Source organism: Falco cherrug, chromosome 1 (genome assembly GCF_023634085.1).
Source record: "Falco cherrug isolate bFalChe1 chromosome 1, bFalChe1.pri, whole genome shotgun sequence".
Lineage (NCBI taxonomy): Eukaryota > Metazoa > Chordata > Aves > Falconiformes > Falconidae > Falco > Falco cherrug.
In genome coordinates this window covers 12919751-12940315 of record NC_073697.1, presented here as the reverse complement: position 1 = coordinate 12940315, position 20565 = coordinate 12919751, and the positions used below count along the sequence as shown (strand labels likewise).

The following is a 20565-nucleotide window of genomic DNA, read 5'->3' as shown; positions in this document are numbered from 1 at the left end:
TCGTGTTATTGAGCAGCCAGCCAAAAAAAAAAAAAAAAAAAAAAAATCCCACGCAGTCTAGAAAGCCTGTGTTGTGTGTGGTAGCCACGGTGAGGCAGTTTGTAGACCTCACAGCCAGAGTTACCTACAGCTGATCCGTAACTGATGCAAGCATCCCAGAGTTTCATTCTGTGCATGCTGGGATCAGTAGTAGGACTCCTGTTGGCAAGAGCAAGCACGTAATGCTGAGGGGTGCATTAACTTCCTTGTGTTGTCTGTGTCTTCCAAAGAAATGTCAGTGCGGACCCCTTCCCTGAGGGGGAAGGTGTAAGGGTTGGTGGTGTCTGAGTTTTTCTCCTCACTCTGCTGAAGCAGCAGATGGTAGCTTTAGGGTTTTAAACCACCACACTGTTAGCAAGCAAGGAAGTTGAAGCATTCATGTTTCTAGGCACTTCCACAGTGCTGGAAAAGCAATGCCAGGGCACAGGCATGGACATTTTTGTTCATTGTTCCTACTGACCTGCACTTCAGTTCTAAAGACAAGCTACAAAGCCCACACTGTGGAAAGACGCTAAGAGCCAGGAATTTGAATAATTGTGTAGGATTTTTAATGTAAAACTCAAATTAGCTTGTTTGGAAAGTGGGTGCTCCTGTACATAGGTTAGGCGGTTGGTAGGTGAGCTGTAAATCTGCTTCTGTCACGTCTGCCTGTCTTGAACTCAGTTAAGATCTTTCTCTGCTGTGCAACCCTAGAAAAAACAACAATTCTTGAAATAGCTTTTCAGCACCAAAAACGCTTCTCATTTGATGCTGACATTTGGTATTGGCAGCTCAGGCTGCCTCTTTGGCGTGCGTGCGGCTGTCACCATTGAGTCAGACCTTCTTTCCGGCACAGCTAGTTCAGATGAAAATCACCTTTCTCCCAGGAGTACGCCAAGCGGCTGTTTAACATGGCTAAGCCTCAGGAACTCTGTCGTGCAAATATAAACTTGCTCTTAGGTCAACATTTGAGGCATCATTTTCATTGTTTTTAAGAATCCTATTAGTTATAGAGGAATGATAGATCACCCAGTGGCCTGGAACCGCATCATTCTGGTTCGGGGAGCTGTTGCCCCTACAGATGATGCTTTAGGTCATACAGGTGTCTGTGATGCACTTTTGTACTCTTGGATCTAGCAGTTCAGCTAATGGTTCCATGTAATTGAAGCCACTGAAGTCTGCAGGTGATACTCAGTTTGTAAGTACTTCCTCCCCCTCCAGTGGAGGACTTTTGTAGTCAGAAGCAAGGCCTTGAAATGTTTTACTACTGTCATATTGACAGTGAAAAAAAGATACAGCTGTAAAGAGGTTGTGTGCGTTAATTATTTATCTTGTAATCAGGAAAGTATAAAAATACTCCAGGGTGAAAATTGGGAAGGGTTGTAAAGTAAAGCACGGACTCTTTTAGTTTGAATAATACAGATTCCACTCAAGCTTTCTCCGCAGAAGGTGAGGTCTAATCCTAGTACAAGTAAATACATGGTTTTTTCTCTAGAACAGATTTAAAAATCATGCAGCTTTTGAGAGGAGACTAATTGTGCTCACTTAGCTTCAAGTGAATAATTAAACTGTGAGGAGTTATTATTTTCCTGGCTCCTCTGTAATGTTTCTTACTTACTTAGATACCAACTTTTAGACTTTTTAGCATCAATCGAGCATTGCTTCCATTGTCTGGAAAGTAAACTATGTAAAGAAAAAACTGCCACCGATTTAAATATATTCTCTTGTTATAGTATATGTATAGTATAACTATCATCATTGTAATTAAATCACTTGAAAATATGAGCCATCAACTTTTTTCTCTCAGGGACTCAGCCACCTATGGGAGCTTTGTGCCTTTGAAGATCTCCCCAGACACCCAGTGTGCTTTGCTCCTCCTGATTGTTCTTGAAATAAAATTAGCTTTTAGTCCTTTAAAATCTGTTGGCCTTATCTGCTACTAAATACACACATAGTAAGTGCTGTGGGATCAAAACAAAAACAAGTTTTTACTCCTACACTTGTAGTTTGATGGGATTTGCAGTTTGGCAAAAGTCAATAATCTGACTCTTACTGTATTTGGGATCATGGTGGATTAAAGTAGATGCCTTTGGCCTGGATCAAGAACCTGCAAGGTATCTTCAAATTTAAGGAAATGGTGAATAGAAAATGGAGTGGAAAAGGATGAGAGAAAGCACCTGAGAAGGCAGGTAGCCTGGTCCTGAGTCCTGGGGCAGAACTAACGCCACCTGTACCACTCCTTCCAGACATTAGCCTAGCACCCTCTTAAAAGTCTCCGCTAACAGAGATTCTGTCACCCAGTGAGGGTTTGGGCAGATTTTTTTTTTTTTGTTAGAAATGTTTTCCTGATGGCTGACTCACTCCCCCAGGTGCCCACGGCTTTGTCCTTAACTTGCTGCCTTTGTGGGGAGAGTAGGATGGTGCCAGGTTGAGGAAATAAAAGGGTACAGGGAGCAAAGTGCTCAGGTGGTGGGAGGAAGGTCAGGGAGATGAAGGGCCTGGCTGGAGAGTCCTAGGGGGATTAGGAGAAGAAAGTGTTACCCATCCAGGCTCCTTGACATTGTGTTTCTCGCTACTGATGGCTTGAACTTTCTGATTTTTTAAAATGCTTTAGATGGATACTGAAGAAGAGCACAGTTTGGAGTTGAAGCGCAACCTCAGGGGTGGAGAAACCTCTGGGTCCCCTCTGCAGAACTAAAAAGCATAATACATTGACAGAACGACATGACCATAATGCCCTTTTCCTGTCTTTTCTACCCTCACAGATGAACAGGAGCCAGCAGTCAGCAGTGATTCAGATATTTCATTGATTATGGCAATGGAGGTTGGACTGTCCGATGTGGAGCTTTCCACTGATCAAGACTGCGAAGAGGTGAAATCTTGAAAAACGAACAGAGATCCAACACTAAACTACAGGGGAGGGTCACAGGGAGGGACCGAGTCAGCTTTCTAGGATTTGGACCAGTCATGCACATGCCTCCAGAGCACTGTCACTCCTGCACACTCCATTCTGAGATGGTCACGAAAAGCAATAGCAACAGTTGTGTCTGCCTGGATGCGATTTCATCATCTACATACGTTCATTTTGTTCACATGGGAGATGAACGCTTCCAGTTTACCCACGTGCTTGAAAGCGGTCATGTAACTCTTCAGTGGCTCATAAATACGCAACTGAAATGACAGCTTGAGTGTTTTCTACACTTGTTCGATCGGGGGTTTGTTTCTATTTTTTTGAAAAGGCATATGTTTGTTATGTTTGTTTGTTTGTTTATAGTTTGTTATGGACGGACACTCTGTTTCAGTTGACTGACCCCAGCTTTTTCAAGAGTTCAGTCCAGAAATCTGAATTCCCATTCACTGGTCACTTCATGATCTGAATCCCAAGATTTATCACTGCCTTGTTGTTTCTGCATGAAGTACATGTGGCTTCAGAAGGATGGTGCACCAGCACCCTGCATTAAAGGGAAGCCTGCTTTCCTTAAGTGGGAGCCTTGGAAATGGTATATTGGGAAGGCCTTTATTTGCAAGAGAGCTCTGAATTATCAGAGATTGCTGAGATCTGGGTTAAAACTGCATTGTGTTGGCTGTTATTTGGAGCTCTGTTCTAGGCAAGTATTGTACAGTGTGAAGGAGAGAAAGAAAAGCTTAAGCCTTCACTCTGTCCTTGTAGTCCTTTGCTCTATTTTATGCTATTAGCAGTTGTCAGCACATTAATGGCCTTCCTTCAAATCACAATTCAGTGGCTAGAAAAGACAATCTAGTACAACATCGTGTCTTTTCTAAATTTTACTGACCAGTAGGCTAAAGGAGTGTTGCAGAGGTTTCCAGAGGCAGCTTGTTAACAGCTGTGCATTATGCGGCTGACAAGAATATTCTTAGAAAGGGTCTGGAGATGCTGATACCGGTGTCAGAAACTGCTAATGAAGGAGGCAGCAGCTAGCTGAAATGTTTACTTCCTGGTTTATTTTGGGTTTTTTCTCAGTGCGTTTCACTTCTTAAGTTTGGATGGCAGGTTTTGTCTGCTTCTTTTCAAACACAGGAGTTCAGGTGGTTTGTTGCCCTCCAGAGTCTCTGTCAACATTGTCGCAAGTGTAATGGAATACTTGCAATTTGTATATAGATATATATATACCAAAATATGTTGGGCAGAGGGGAGGGAATTTGAAAATAAACAGAACTATATCGTAAGTCAAAACATCTACATAATAATGATCTGTGATGATTATTTAATTCATTCCGAGCTCTGCTTTCCAGGAGAAAGCTTATCATCACTTGTTCAGTGTACGATTTTGTTTTTCAGTCAAAATACTCAACTGTGAAGAAGCATTTTTAGCTTACTGTTACACAAGAGTACATGCTTTCTGTGACAGTCAGATGGTTTGCATCACATTACTGCCTCCTGAGTAAGTCCATAGAATCAACAATTCATCTTGCATCGAAATTTCGTGGAGAGGTCAAACATTTTGACTTGGTGGTGTCATGGCAGCATCTCAGAATGCAACTGTTAGGGTTCTTGCTGCCTTTAATCTCCTTGTGGATTACTAGTTAGATGTGGAAACCAATTTCCAGCCAAAATTCAGTTTGTCAGATCTTATTCGGGAGCAAATGTGTTTAGAACTATCCCTAAAATTTTGGCTGACTTACTTCTTCAGTACAGGAAGAAGGAAGAATTATATTCCGTGCTTTTCGGTCCAGTTAGAACTCAGTTCATTTTGTACCTTAATTTTTGTGATGTTCTCAGTCCCTAAATTGCAGGGTAACTTTGAGGCAAAGAGCACAGCCTAATCATCCTTCAAAACCGTGATCCGGAAATGTGCCGTTACATTTTTATAAAGCCATTTGAAAGGACATCACTTTTTAATTAAAGAGATACAGGCAGCTGGAAATCCACTTGATTCAAAAAGTTAGACATCATTCCAGAGGGCAGAGCTAGGTCACTCTTCCTGATATTTGTGGTTCTGTAATTGTGTTTTCTTTTTTTTTCCTTTTTTTTTTTTTTTTTTTTTTTGTTTTCTCTATTCCTTGCTGCTATGGGAAAGGCCCACAGCATTAGGGGAAACCGATGGTGAAATTCAGCCCTACACCAGAGGGTTTGCACAAGGTACTGCATCAGCTCCACTTTAGCTCTGGAGATAGTGTTGAAATGGGATTTAAGTGGTGCTTACACCAAATAGTGGCCCTTCACACAGGAATGAAATTCATCTGAAATTACTGCAGGGGAAAGAGTGAAGGTGGTAATACACACTCAGATCTCTCTATGGAAAGTACACACACTGGTCCAGTTTCTTCTCTAGCGCTGGAGCCTGGGTGCTACATGTCACAGGAACATCACAAACACAATGTCCAAGTTGTCAGTGATGTCTCAGTGTCCACCCATTGCAGCCCAGCACACAGACAAAAAACTCCTGGCCAAACCGTTTGTGTTTCAGAGGAGCTGTCACAAAGTCTTTGTTTTATTTCACAAACTTAATTAAGTTAATCTTAATGATGGATTGACCAATTACCTGTTGCTATAGCGGAGTCACCCACAGCAGAGCAAGCGAGGTCTGTCGAAAAGCAAGGCAGGAGGTGAAGCTCCCAGCTGATACTGAGCTGGGTCCTTTGACCAGCAAAATCATCAGAGGGAGCTGTCCTAAAGGGGCATCACATGGATGGTAACTGAGACTCTGCCCATATTTCTAGGAGTTAATGAAGGCTTTTTGGAGAGGAATCACACTGCGTGCTCTTTTCCTAAGTATCCCATACTCGTTGTGGTCCCTCAGGGTCCACAGGTGGCCCACTGGCAGCGACAGGGTCTAGGCTGGGTGAGACATTTTTACATATCACTGTACTGTGGTCTTTCAAAAGAGACATCCTAGCAAATCTGCTTCAGGAGCCTTTCTGCTTTCGTTTTCCCAGTTCTACCTGCAGTTTCACTCAGGAAAGAGGTTTTTCCATCCCTCTGCTCAGGTGTTCTACTGTTAAGTGATAACAAGCGCAAAGCCAGGTTACATATCACTGAAGCCAAAACTTTGGAAAGCACTTAAGTAGATGTTTTATTCCGTCCTTTTTCAGAAAAGCACTTATTGCTGATTTTGGACTTGTACGTTATTTTTAACAGGTCTTCTATGAGCATAATTAAGCCCCTGTGTCAAATAGAAATGTTTTCCTAAAGCAGGACCTGGCTGACAACATTCTTTGTATATATAACGTGTGAAATGCCTTGGGAATTTGAGGTGCTTCCTAAATAGTAAGACCTGCAGATGTATGTTTGTAACGTATATGAAAGCCTTAATTTTGCAGTTCTATGTGCCCATGCACAATTTTGCTTACATGAGTCTCTCCACTGAGATTCATGACAGGGTAAAATGAAACCTCCTGATTTGAAGCTTTGGGCAAGATCAGTCCTATCCTGAGCATTGTGTGAGTCCTCAGTACTGCTGCCCACTAAGCTTGGGCTGTGGCGTTAAATACGTGGGATGTCGATGCCAGGGATGCAGCACTGCCTGTTCGGAAGGGAGAGCAGCCTTTAGCACACAGCCAGGAGAAAGCAAAATCCTCTGGTGCCCTCTGACGAACAATTGCTCATGCACATAATTCTGCAGGCTGGCGCTGTGACTGTCCGCCAGCACAGGGCAGAGGGCTCCTCCTGCGCAGGGCCAGTGCCAGGGGGGGCACAGCTCTCTGAGCAAGGCACTCTTGTCATTAAGCTGATCTTGTCTCTCTCTGAGCTCTTCCTGTCTGGTCATCTGAGGCTCTTTTTTTCCTTCTTTTCCATGACCACGTAGTAGGTGGGAGAAGCATTCGCCTTGGTGGGGCTCATCTTCACTGAGGCTGGATCACAGGGTGAAACTTGGGACAGACAGAGACTGCTCTGAGTATCCTTTGATTTTCATGGGTTTCACTAAACTGCCTTCCCAAAGGTCTGTTCAGTAGGTAGGACACATAAAAAGTTACATGGGCAGAATTTTGCATTCAAAAATGACCTAATGTGTGTATGGAGATGTGCAGGGCACCAGCTCTCCATCGCTTCCCCACAGCTGACCCATCCTGGTGGGGATACAGGTCTGGCACTAGCTGAGGTTTTGGGGTTTTTTTTATTTTCTGACTGCTTGATAGCCTCAAAACCAGGATCAAGAAAATCACAGTACTGCAGTTCATTCTTTTAAGTATTCTATAGAACTAAATTGCCATGTATGCATATAAAAGTGCATTGGTATGACTATGGAAACTATATGGTAACAAAAATAGAAGCGGCTGCTGTTGTTAGACTTTTGCATGGGGGAGATTGTGGCACTAAAGAAAAAGGCTTTATAGAGGCAATTTGGAAAAAAAACAGTTATTGAATCCCATACGGTAAGAGTTCCCTCGGATCTCGGTACTTTAATGACCCCTGGATCAGATCCAGAGGAAGCCACTGCAAGAAGGGAGCAGTACTTGGTCTCTTGTTTAATGACTCGTTCGGGAGATATTCTGATTTTAGTTAACAAACTGAACCCAAGCACCTCTTGATAGATCCAGCTCTGAATTTAATCTTTCTCAAAGGATATGCATTTTGTGCTCCAAAGTTTTTGTTGTCAAACCTGTTATCCCACCCTCCTTTCCCCCTTGCTAAGTGCTTATCTAATTTGAAAAATGTCTGGCTCAGAAGACCTTTGCGTATGGACAGGTTGCCCTGGCAGGTGTCTGCAGATCACTTAACGCTTCTGTGTATACTTCTAGTCATCGGTACAACACAGTTACAGATTTTCCATAAAGTGTGTTTTATTTGCCATTCTTGTTAAACCTGGAGTGCAGTCGTCGTATAGATTTTCCAGCGTTTTGCCTTACAGACTTTTTCCTTTGAATATATGCCACAGCCCTTTGAGCGGATTCTGTGATGAACGGGCAGAGATGGGGGCACAGGTCCTGATATATACATTGCTGAACTGCAAGTCCTTGTTGTGACGATTGGTCTGTACTGAAATGACGACACAGGTTGTACGTAACAGCGGGAAATGCCTTTCAGCCCAGGCAGCTGGGAAGCTCCCAGGCTGCGGTTGTTAGAGGCTCGTTCCTTCGTGGTCTCTGTAGAAAAGCTCCTGACTAAGCACATAGTTTGAAATAAGCCAGGAACAGGAATTTATAAGCTGGGCAAACCAAGAAAACCAATAGTAATTTATTGATTTCTGTTCGTTAGCAATAATGGACTATTTTTAACCATTAGTTGTGCTTGTAGATCCCTGTTGTAGGGCCAAAGTTACAGGTCTGCCAGGAACAGGGGCCAGGACAAGCTGACTCTCATAAACAGAAGAGAGAGTGCTTAGTTTCTGTTGGGAGGCCTGTGTTTTGCTGGACTGAAATGGTAGAGAAGTCCAGCACGTTCCTTTACCAGCCCCTCTCGCGAATGTTTGTTCTAGCGTGAGCCTTTGTTGCAGGGGAAGGAGATTATGGGATCAAGCTAACGCTGCATCGCTTCCTCTCTTGCATTTTGTGCTCCCTGTATCTCTTGTAGCAGGTGGGACTGCTCTGGTTTGGCGTGGGGGCAAGGGGCCAGCCTAAGTTCAGCCTGAGAGCCTAATGAAAGGTGGACTGTGGGGTTTTGGCAGATTCAGGGCAGCTGAGCTTCTTCATAAGCAGTGCTGACTGGGATTGCTGCTCCATTGAAGAACACCAAGCGTTGATTCATTTGGTTTATAGATGCAAAATGTGTGAGCGTATATGGGGCAACCAGCGTGACAGAAATGAATGGGCTCGGTTAACGCAAGCGGTGAAAAACAATGTCATGAAGTATTTAGGGGTGAGGGAAAATGAGGGTGGAGGCGTTGTTTTTGCAGACATTTTAAAGGGGGGCGATTGATCCAACAGAAGTGCTTCTTTTATTTTACCAAGCTGTTACCTGAACTAATTGATGGTTTCGCAGTTGAAAGAGGAACGCCAGATGGACTTTCTAGTCTGCATTTGTTCGCATAGCAGATGGCAGCGGCGGGCTGGGACGGCGGGTGAGGAGCAGGCTGCCCTCTGCCGCGCAGCTTCCCCTGCCCAGCTGGAAACCCACTCTGCTCTCTTTCTCTTCTTTGGCACTTCTTTTTCAAAGGAAAAAAAAAAAACCACCTTCTGAGCAGGAGCTACATTTCAAGGGGAGAAATGGAGAAGAAAGATGAATGAAAGGTGTTGTGGATTTCGAATGAAAAGCCAATGGATTAATTTTCCATCTGAAATTAATCTTGTCTCAACTATTTTAATTGTGAATCAGTGGAAGTTCTTTCTTTCTGGAGTGAATGCCAGGAGGGAAAAAAAAAAAGGGGGGGGAGAGGAGAAAAAAAAAAAAACGTTTTCCCTTTCTTGTTTATTTCTTGATTCTTCAGTCCTGTGTAGCATTACAAACAATAGCAAGATCAAGATGCTTGTTTGCTCTGAATGTATACAGTTATTTCAGATGTCAAATATCTAAACGTTTTGTATGTATACGTAATACCATCCTTCCAGCTTGTTTCATGTTAGGAACCTGAAATGTCGGTACCATTTTATAATTAGAAATGTAAAGAGGGGACAGCGGGTGGGAGGGTCTGTGATTTTTATAGCAAAATGTTCCTTGTATTTAGTGAACATTTAAAATGGTTTTGTACTTGTCAAAATATACATTCCATCCATTTCCAGAAGAGAACTATTTTTATTTAGAGTAGTTTATAAGCAAACCAAAAAAATGTGGTGTCCCATTCGTACGCAGTTCATGGACAGAGCAGAAGTATCCTGGTTTTCAGTGATGGCTCCAGAGTTTTTTCCAGCCACGTCTCTTCTCACACGCTGCACAGCCATACCAGCAAATGCCAGTGTTAAAAAGGGAAGAAAAATCACTAACTAAATAAATACCATATGGATCAGCGCACAGCTTACCGAAATAACTTCCAGTTTGGAGGCAATGGCCTGTCCCAGTGAAATTCTCCAAGGTAATTGCTCCTGCTCTGGACAGGAGGAGTGGATTTACTGGGAGGCCTTCAGCCCACATGCTGTGGCTCTGGTTGCACCGGGGCTCCCTCGAGATGGGAACCTGTCTGAACTGAAGCTGGTTTGCTGATAAGGCAGTCGGTTTCTGCAGGCTGGCCAGGTCGTGTTTGACTGTGGAAACCACCCTTCATCTTCACATTTTAAAAAAAAATTTCCTTTCTCTAGATGGCTGCACTTTTGTTTGTGAAACACCTAGGAGAAGACCGTGGCAAAATCACACGGTGCACAGGCGGTTCTTTTTCTTATCGTTAGCTGTCCCCCCGCCCCGCCCCGCTACCTGTGACTTGCTGCCAAAACAGTGCAGTAGCAGTCTGTGAAGCGAGCCTTCTTTTCTAGCGTGACTTTCTGTACAGTATTGCAAATATACTTTAACTCTTTTTCTGATATTTTATAACATGTACATCTTCCCCTCCAATGCACTTTATCTCTCTTGAAAAATGTGGGAGTCAGAGAACTATCATCTTAAAGGGATTTGCCTGAAATCGAGGCACACAGATTTTGGATTATTTTTTTTTTCCTTCTTGCTTTGTTATATACTGTAAATGCTAAAGAGCATGGACAGTGACTCAACTGGGGGAAGTACCGAAATGTTGAGGCTAATATTTGGAAGCATTATTCAGTAGTACAACACGGCTATTTTTGTTATATAGAGAATTATAATGTAAATATGTGAGACTGTGTTATTATGTACTAGTAAAATATTGCAACTCTCAAAGTTAAGATGGTGAATTCCAAGGAATTTTATTGCAGGTTTTTTAATAAAACGAATCTGATTACTGTGTCGTACATATTTTCTAACAGACTGTGTAAAGGTGGCGTTTCCTGGTGTGTGGAACTTGCAGCTTGTTTCTTTCTGAACTCGGCCTCTGCAGACTTTGACGTTCACAGGAGCAGAACCTATAGCAGGAAGGGACCCAGGTGGCAGCCTGGCCCTTGTGCCACCGCTCCAGCCCCAGTCACTGCTCTGGTCCCCCCTATCCTTCAGCTTCTTTTGATCGGACAGCCGCGGCTGCGTGGGAGGTAAGTGCCTCCGCTTCCGGAGGAGAGCTGCAGCCTCACCCTGGACGATGGGCGTGATGTGTTAAAATAGCTTTAAAAGGTGACGGCTCCACCGTGCCTCGGTGGGAATTGCATGGCCCTTGTGAGGGGTCTCCCGGCTGCTCTTCTCTTGCCTCGTCAGCCACAGCTCCGCATCCTTGGGAGCAGAGGGCCATGGGGCAGCCCCAGGGGGTGTCCTGCCATCCAGCATAGGTGTGCTGCTTACAAGAGGTTTGAGGCACAGTAAAATTCCTGCCTAAAAGAAATTTTAAGAGGCTTAAGGAGGAGTTTTCCAGTAGGCACAGAAGGCAGCAGGCAACAGTCCCTGAAGGAGGGCCACATCCTGCCACGAGGGCCCAGCCTGGCCCACGTTTTGTGCTTGCTGGCCAGTGCCGCCAGCACACGTGCATCTCTCCCAGCCACAGCAGTGCATTCAGGGCCTCGTCGACACGCCAAATCGGTTGGGGCCCTAACTCGGATCTCACTCAGGAGCAAGGAAGGCAGTAGCCATGGGCTGGGCGTCACAGCCAGCTCCCCCTGCCTCCTTGCTCCTGTGCACCCACCCTCCCACTGAGCTTTGCTCTTGCTGTTCACGACAGGGGCAGCGGGCTGGCTCAGAGGAGGAAAACCGAGTGTGATTTAATGTGGCTTTATCAGCAATGCTGGGAATTATTTTTCCTCTCCCCACCCATGTCAGCCAGTCAGCGGCACAGCCTGGAGCTCCCCATCCCACCAGCCCTGCTCCAAGGGCAGAAGCCCTCCTCACCAAATCAAACCCCGGGCCGCCTTCGGAAAGAGATTGTAGGTATTGAGATTTATATAGATAGATATATATAGCGCCAAGGAATCTGCTCTCGCTTTTCCCCACACGTCTCGCTCCCTGCCCACTGCTTTGTTCTCTGCCTTCATTTAATAACTGGCCAGGGGAGCGAGGGAGCGGGGCCGGTTTCCCTTGGCAGGCAGCTGTGCGCAGTTGCTATGTGATCTGCACACACAACACAGCTGCCGCCAGTGCTGCGGATCTGGCAGGAGGCAGCGCGCTCAGAAGGAACGCAGCGTGGAGCTGCTGGGAATGGCATCAGGGCTATAAATAACGAGGGGTGTAAGGCAATTAATTCCAGGATGCAAGCACATACTTGGGGCTGGTGTTACATCACTCTCTTCTCTACTATATATGGGATTCGTTTCTGGTCAAAATATGGAAATAAAGCAGTGCTGTTCTACGCTCTGTTGGGTTTTGTTTCTCCAGAAGGAATAAGGCGAATAATACTCACTCCTGTGATTCAAGGAGGTGACCCTCAGCCCTGTCACGGTCGGTGGGGAGGGCTCGAGGTTCAAACGGAATTTACCCAGATTTGCACCGTGCGATGATATGTGCAGCCCGGGGTCCCTTCTGTCCTGTGATACCCCAACCATGCTGGGAAAGCAAGCCAGCTTTGTGCTGCACACCTGAAGGGGAGACGCGGTCATCTGTACTGGGTCTTGGGGAGCCACTGTGGAAAAAAAATGCTCTGAGAAGGCAGTTCTGTATGTAACACAGGCAAATCGGGTCTGGGGGCATCCCAGGGGGAATAAGAGACCTTCACAGCCCACAACCATCTAATGGGTTGGTGCATCTGTCATAGATAAGTCATAGGAAATCAGTGCTCAGTAAGTGAGGGTGTAATTTTGCAACAAGCTCATTCCTCAGCCTTTGATCCCTGTGCAAACAAGCTGCCAGCAAGCCCTGGCAGCGGGAAAGTGTCACCACCCTCATGTGCCTGGGCCACCCTCTGCTGCAGGCTACCACATTGCTCCTGGGGACATCCTTCTGGACACGTGCATCTCAGCAGCTTGGCTTTATGGTCCATCCTTTCGCCTGACAGCAAAGACAGGCTTGCACAGGGAGGCCGGCAGCGACCCATGGTGGCTGAAGCCCAGGCAGATGTCCATCCTCCTGCTCCAGCTAGGAAGCATGGTAGCTCCTGGCAGGGGGACAGAGCAGTCGTCTGGGAGCGGTAACGCCTTAGATGTGTTGGCAGAGCCCCAGAGCTCATCTCTCAGAGCCCGTAGCTCAGCTGACGTTGTTCCTCTGTCCCTGCTCGGGGCAGCCGCGCTGGCTCAGCCGCCCACCGAGCCCGCGCCTGGCTCAGCCGAGACCGGGAGCAGGTGCCCACAAAGCAGTAAAGCCACCAGGGCAGCCGCCCCCCTCCACGTCGCTCCCGGTTTTGCAGAGGTCGATTATATCCCTGTGGTGCCAACGCTTCCCAGGTGCAGGGGCCAACCTCACGCAGTGGGACACTGCGCCGTGCCCCAGCACGGCCCCGCTGCCCTTCCCAGACCCCACTGCCCTTTCCTCACCTGCCCAGCGTGGGGGGTCCCGGCCGGAGCGTGATGCCGGGCAGGGAGGATGGACACAAGCCCCACGGTGGGACCGCATCCAAGGTACCACGCAGCACCGTGATGGGAAACACTCCCAGCACCCACGGGTGTCGGCTGTTCCCTGCATGCACCCACCCAGCGTGCAGGCGGCGCATCCCAGCCAGTGACCCCCAAAGCCTAGGGGTGCCGGGGGGTGGGTGCCCACCGGGGGGGGGGGGGGGGGTGCCCACTCAGGTGCTGGCTGTTAGGCTGGTTGTGCTGTTCGGTGTTTTCTGCCCAGTCTCAGCTTCTGGAGGCGCTGGAGGCGAAGGAGTGAGGGCTGGGGGGGGGGGCGAAGGGCTGGAGGGTGATGCAGGCTTGCAGCCCAGAGGGATGAGAAGAAAGGGTTTCCAAAAAATGCGTGCCAAGGGGCGTTTATCGTTCGGGGCGGAGGCAGCTGCTGCATCCCGCTCCTTCCCCGCAGCGCGTCTCTCCGGCAGGAGGCTCCCCCGCCTCGCAAATGCACGGCCCGGCCCCGGGCGGGCACCGTGGCCTCGGGGGGACACCCGTGGGGTTGGGGGTTGGGGGACATTCGCGGGCGTGCGGTGCCCCCCCCCCCTCCCCCCCGCACCCCGCCGGGCGCTGCTGGGCTGCCTGGGGCCGACGGCACCCACCCGGCGGTGGTTATGACTCCACCCGGCGGGATTGTCTTTGTTTATTGAGTTAAAATAAGGAGTATTTATTCTGTTAAATACGTGAAAGGCACCGCTGGGGTGTTTTTCCCTGCCGTCCCTTGAGTGTCCCCCCTTGTGCCAGCCCGAGGTCCCTGTCACCTCCCCCAGCCAATGAAAGGGACAGAGCCCTCTCAGGCTTCCCCCCCCCCCCCCCCGTTGGCCATCGCACGGGTCGGGGGAAGCTCTCTGGCCGTCTCAGCAGGCGTGAAGAAGCACAGGGGGTCCCCCCAGACGAGACCCCCAGGTCTGGGGTGCAAGTCGGCAGGTGCTGGAGGAGCACAGCACCTTGCAGGATGGGGACAGAGGGCCGGAGGTCGCTGAACTGAAGGGCTGCAATTAGCCCTTGACACCGGCTTGGGCAGGTCCCCCTGGTCACCCGGGGGGTATTTGCAGGAAAGCCCAGGAAAGCCGTAAGTGCAGCAGGGGTTCTGCTTGCTGGTGCATCCATCTGGCCCAGTAGATTTGTTGGAGGGGAGCAGGACTGTTCACAGAGAGGAAAACCAAAGGGAAACCCGAGCAAGGACAACTACTGATGGTGGCGTGAGCAGCAGGACAGGGGCAAGAGCAGGGCTGGAGGCCAGTGCTGCAGCCTCCGCCACAGCCCGACCCCCTGGGTGAAGAAGATGGCATATTTTAGCTGCACTTTAGCTAAAGGAGCGTTTTTAAAGCAAAACAGTTGAACTTCCGTTTGTGCACACACTTACAACATTTTAAAGCAGGTTATTTTGGCATGGCTTTGGTTACAGATCAGTCTGTGGAAGAACAGACCCAGGCACGAATGCCAGAGTCACCCTGCGCAGGGAATTGTAGTCAAGTGGGAGTGGGACTTGGAGGGATGATGATGATGACACTACACAACCCCAAACTGGAGCATGATGCCCATTGTAGGGTGCTGGATCTCACGTCCTATTCCAGCCCAATTATGAAAAAAAACCCATGTGTACACAGACACCATTAACTGGACACAATTCAGCCAGTATCTGGATCAGCCTTAGTACCATTCATCACCTCAGCCAAGGTCCTTACCTATCCAAGCTGAGTTTCATTCCCACAAGACACAGCACAGGCTGGCGGTACAGCTTCGAGGTGTAAATTACTTCATCCCCCCAACCCTGGAGTGCATTCACCTGCAGGGAGACGATTGGCAGCAGCACTGCAGGAGCAGGGAGGTTGTTCACAGAATCAGAGAACAATCGGGGTTGGGTGGCACCTCCGGAGACCTCCCAGCCCAACCCCTGCCAAAGCAGGGTCACCCAGAGCGGGCTGCACGGGATCACGTCCAGGCGGGTTCTGAGTGTCTCCAGAGAAGGAGACCCCCCGGCCCCTCCGGGCAGCCTGCCCCAGTGCTCTGCCACCCTCACGGTGAAGAAGTTCTTCCTCACGTTCAGAGGGAGCTGCCTGTGCCTCAGCGTGTGCCCGTTGCCCCTCGCCCTGTCGCTGGGCACCGCTGAAAGAGCCTGGCCCCGTCCTCCTGCCGCTGGCCCTGGAGATGTCTGCAGCCATCGATCAGAGCCCTCTCAGCCCTCCCTTCCCCAGGCTGAGCAGCCGCGGGTGTCCCAGCCTGCCCTCCCCCGGGAGGTGCCCAGGCCCCTCACCCCCTGCGCAGCCCCCGCCGGGCCCTCCCCAGCAGCTCCCTGTCTCTGGAACTGGGGAGCCCAGCGCTGGGCACAGCACTCCCGGGGCGGCCTCCCCAGGGCCGAGCCGAGGGGCAGGATCCCCTCCCTGCGCCTGCTGGCCACGCTCCTCCTCACGCCCCCCAGGGCGCCACCGGCCTCCTGGGCCACCGGGGCTGGCTGCCGGCCCAGGGGCAGCTGCTGTGCCCCGGCACTGCCCGGCCCTTCCCCGCAGAGCTGCCTCCCCGCAGGCAGCCCCCAGCCCCTGGCTGGTGCGTGGGGCTGTGCCCCCCCGGGGCAGGGCCTGGCACCGGCCTCTGCTGGGCTCCATCAGGTCCCTCCTGCCCAGCCCTCACACCAGGTGCCTCAGGAGGAACTCTGGGGAGGCAGGAGATGAGTTTTGCTTTCAAGCTGGTTTGAGTGTGAGTCAGAAAATACCAAAGAGCGGATGAGGGGAGTCACACACGGTGTGTCTCTTACAGTGCTCTTCTGGCCAGGGTGATGTTTTTTTAAGTAATTGTCCTAAAGGACAACAGAGAAGGGGGTTTTCTTGCAGAAAATTGACCCTGGGTGACTGTCAGCTGTGAAGCTGCTCTGAAAAGGATCGTTAGTGCTGAGGGAAACAACTTCTGTGTTTGCTTGCGATCAGCGAAGCCCCAAACACAAGCAGCTGCCGAACTCCCCCAGCTGCGTGCGATGGGGGTAGCGGTGACCAGCCGGGGTCATTCCTGCCACCAGGTGTGGGGGGTGGGTGCAGCAATCGGCAGTTGCAGTACCCGTGGGGCTGGTGCTATAAAACCCACCGAGCCCTGGAGAGGAAAGTGCTGTTTGTTTGTTTTCCCTTTGTTTGCTGCATCTTAGGGACTTGCTTTGCCTTCTCTTGTGGAAGAAAATGGCTTGGAGTAACGCTGGGGAGCTGCTGGTCAGGCTGTGAAGAAAGGACTTGCTTGTGCTTTGACAGGTAGGGAAGTGTATTGATTGGTTTTTTGGTGTTTTATTTTTTTCCCCCTGAAACTGGTTGTCCTTTGCTGGAGTGGTCTGCCCAGCTCATGGTCTAAAATGCTCCTTGAGTGCTCCTGGTGCATTGCTCCCTGGGACCCTTTGGTTTGCTTGGGTTTGACGTGTGCTCTTTATCAAAAGGCTAATTTTTTTCCCCAAAAATAACTTGGGGTTGGGTACTCCCTGGTGGCTGGCTCCTTACCTGACGAGGGAGCATTACTCTGGGCTGAGGACCCGCTCAGCGGCGTGACTGCCCCAGGCCAGCTGCAGGGCCGAGCCGTGTCTCTCCAGGTCCCCCTGCGGAGCAGGGCTCGACGGGGCAAGTGGGCAGTATGGAGACAGGTGGGTTTCACTCCTGCTTCTGCTAAGCCTGATGATTTTCCCCCAGCTCCCCTGCTCACTGGGGGGAGACATCCACCGCTGGGTGGTCAGGCTGATGCAGCCCACAGCAGAGATGTCCACTCGGGAGCGGTGATGCAGTCTGAAATGCTCTCAGGAGCGATGTTCCCACTACAGGCAGGTGGTGTGGGAGGGCTGTGCGGGTAGGGGCAAGAGCTGCGCTACTCTTGGCACAGGCAGATTGGTGTTAGAAGGCTCTGAGGACATCAAACCCATCCCAGTCTGGGGTCCGTAGCGTCTCTGACAATCTTTGCATAGTGTGGGCTTAATTTGGGCAAATTGGTGATGGAGCGTTGAGTGAACTGACTGAGTACATCCTCAGATCAAGGGTGTAGAAACAGCGCGTGGCCGGGGCGGTGGTAGTTACTGCTTGAGTGCTGTACATGTGTTTTGTTGGCAGCCAAGCTCCATCAATGGCGAAGCAGCTCTGCTCTGACCGCGAGAGTTTTTCTCTCCTGTGTTGCAGATGATAATCTTATGCAGCGGTGAGATCATCTCCCTTGAGATGAAACCTCGCTAGCAAAGGAGCAAATCAGTGCTACTGAATCTCACTCCTCAGACATCTAAGACATTAAACAGAGCAATTCAGAAATCTATTTGACCATCTCCAAGATGTGAAGTCTGACTCCACATGGGTGACACATTAAATATAATTTGCACTTGGAGCATAAATACAACTTTGACTTTCTAGAAGAAGAGTGTCAGCTTGCTTTGGTTTGCCCTTGGTTGTAACACCAGAAATGTCCCTAAATACTGTTACTCTTGCTGGTGTTAGGAAATATTATCTGTCCTATTTTTTTTTCTCAAATTTGGATGGAAACATAGGTTACTCCTGCCTTTTGGTTTATATAATGCTTGCTGATAGCCAGGAAGTCAAATGCTTTTCTTTTGCTTTAAATAATTTACTGTAAACATGGTCATCCTCATTGCTCCTTTCTCACTAACTTGGTTACCCCCTTTCAAAGGACTGTGGCCCTCTGACACTGAACAAGGGGTACAGAAACTGCAGTTACTCCAAAGACCTGACTGAGAGCTTTTATTAAAGTGTTTAAAGCTCAAAAAAATATCCATGCTTCCATTTTCTCCTCTTCAGAAGAAGGTCACACTGCTGGCTGGTTTTTTGTTTTTTTTTTTTTACAAAAGAACCTTTGAAAGCAACATGTTAAAATACTTTTTTTTTTTTAAATAAAGATCTCGGGGGTTAGCTGTATTGAGGGGGGGTTCAGTGTTATGCATGTTAAGGAAGAGGGGTTTGTTTGGGGTTCTTTTAAACATTGGAGCTGGGAATCAATGGTCTTGGACCACTGGTGTGAGCTGTGAGAGCACGGGCTCAACAGAGCTGTGCAGGAGGTGTTGTTTGTGGCCCCCTTGCTGGAGGGATGCTGGTGGCTGAAGAAGACCAGTAGCTTGAGCTGGGGCAGCAACTTGGTGGGAGAGACCCATGTGACAGGTCGTTTTGAGTTTGATGGAGGAGTAGGCAGCAGGAGCCAGACCTGCTGGGTACCTTTGTTTCCCACATGTGTAAGACATGACAGTGGATGGAGTCCCCTAAATTTTGCTTCCTTCGTATGATTTTTTTTTTTTTCCCCAACCTGGAGCCTCTTGGTCAGATCCAGTTTGCTGTTGCAGCCCCACAGGTGTTGATGCATTTATTCTAGACTCCCACTCAGTGAGGTTGCAATTGGGCCTCCTGTTCCTTAGGTTAGGCTTAGACCTCATTTATTGCTTGCTTCTGCAGAAGTCTAGATGTTCAGGAGCATTTCTCCTTCCCTGCCTCTTCTCCATTACTGCTGTAATTCTTTGTGTTGACCTGACTTTGAGCTTGTCACATGGCAACAAATTATTGCATGCAGACAGCTGCAGATGAGTTACGCCTTAAAGAAATGTCTCTTAAAATTGGCTACAATGGAGCAGGGTATTTCGAAATCTCTGGGATGTGTGGTGCCTTTTCTGACGTAGTTCAACTGGCAAAGCAGAAGAAACGAGGAGAGAAGGGGACAGGACACAAAAAACCAGCAGTGAGGTGGTGCTGTTGCATGTGAACTGACTGGGGAGGGAAAAGAGGCTGCGGAGTTGTATGTTGGGAGCAGTGGTTTGGATAAATGGCAGGTGCAGAAAGCTCAGAGGGGTCTTCTGATGGTGGGTCAAGCCCACAGTAATAGCAGAGCAAATGCAAGCATTTGGCTTCGCCTATGCAAAGGATTCCAGAGCATTTCTGGGTGCAGGCACTCATGGGACAGTTAGGAAAAGAGCTTAGAAAATGTAACAGAACGACCACAGATTCATGGCACCCATGCTAGCAAGTGCTGCATCCCAGGAAGCTGCCTGGCTTCTGCCCTGTGCACAGAGGAGCAGCACTGCTGAGCCCAGGGCTGGCATGGGGGACCCCAGCTCCAGCCTGACCCCAAGGACCAGCAGCTGCTGCACCCACGAGCACTGCCACACAGGGAGTTGGGTGTCCCTGAACCGCAGCGGCTGTGTCCTGGGTGACACCACTGGGCTCTTTGGTAAGCACGTCTGTCATGGCCTCTTTGCTCCGTGGTCATGGGAAGAGGGGTTTGCCTTCCCTCAGTGCCACAGGGGGCCACTGATGCCTGGGGGCTCACTTCCATGACCTGGGGCACGTAAAGGCAGGCTCCCTTGGTCACTGCTGCTTCGGCTTCTCCGCATACGTGTGTAGCTGCTGAAGCTGGAAGGGGAGAGCCACCTCCTCCTCGCAGGTCCTGCGCATACCAGAGGAGACAGCCTCCTCTGTTCTTTGTACCCCAGCAACACTTATGTGTGTGCAATGGCTTCAGCAGGGAATGTGCCCCAGCTGGTGGTCAGGTCTGAGCCCTCAACAGCTGCCAAAGGTCACCCACCCACCCACCCCTGGGGATGCTCAAAGCCTGGGGCTGCCACGTGGAAAGGGTTCATCTCCCTCCCAATGTTCTAGCCCGAGGGAAAATGTCACCCATCAGTCAGCCCTCCTGCTGATGATGCCCAGTCTGGCAAACTGGATAAACGCAAGCATCATTCAAACCAGTCCAACTGGGTATGGGCCTCCCAGTGCCTTTCCCAGTCCCTCTTCCTCTGCAGGGAGCAATTCCTAAATGCATTTTAGGCAGTGCATGAAGAGGAAGGGCAGGAGTTCTCTGTGGTGTCCCTCTGAAGTATCCAGGAGCTAGCAGCAAATTGCTAGTAAAAGGCAGACTGGTTGCTCTGACGTATTTTGAAGTGCATTTTTCCTTCTACCCTTTTAGTGCAAGTTTTCAGATGTTCATATTCTGATCACACAGGAGGAGCTATTTTTTGCAGCAACACCTTCCTGCACTGACGGTGCTCATGCAGCTCTGACCTGGTTTTTGCTTATCATACAAAAGGCGAAGGAAAAGGTTCTTCTCTCTTTGGGGTGTGTATGCATGAGCTGGGAGTATGGTGGGTGTTTTTTGCTTTGGGATTATTTTTTTTTCTCCACA

At 49.2% G+C, this 20565-nt stretch overlaps 1 protein-coding gene across 1 annotated transcript in view; it reads left to right on the top strand.

Moving 5' to 3' along the window:
* Positions 1-10770, top strand: part of RNF150 (ring finger protein 150) — a 127907-nt gene extending 117137 nt beyond the window's left edge. The window contains exon 7 of the mRNA XM_055709421.1: positions 2784-10770. Within this exon, the coding sequence (XP_055565396.1) occupies positions 2784-2902 (119 nt within the window). The 3' untranslated portion in view covers positions 2903-10770. The remainder of the gene's footprint in view (positions 1-2783) is intronic.
* The last annotated feature ends 9795 nt before the right edge of the window (positions 10771-20565 follow it).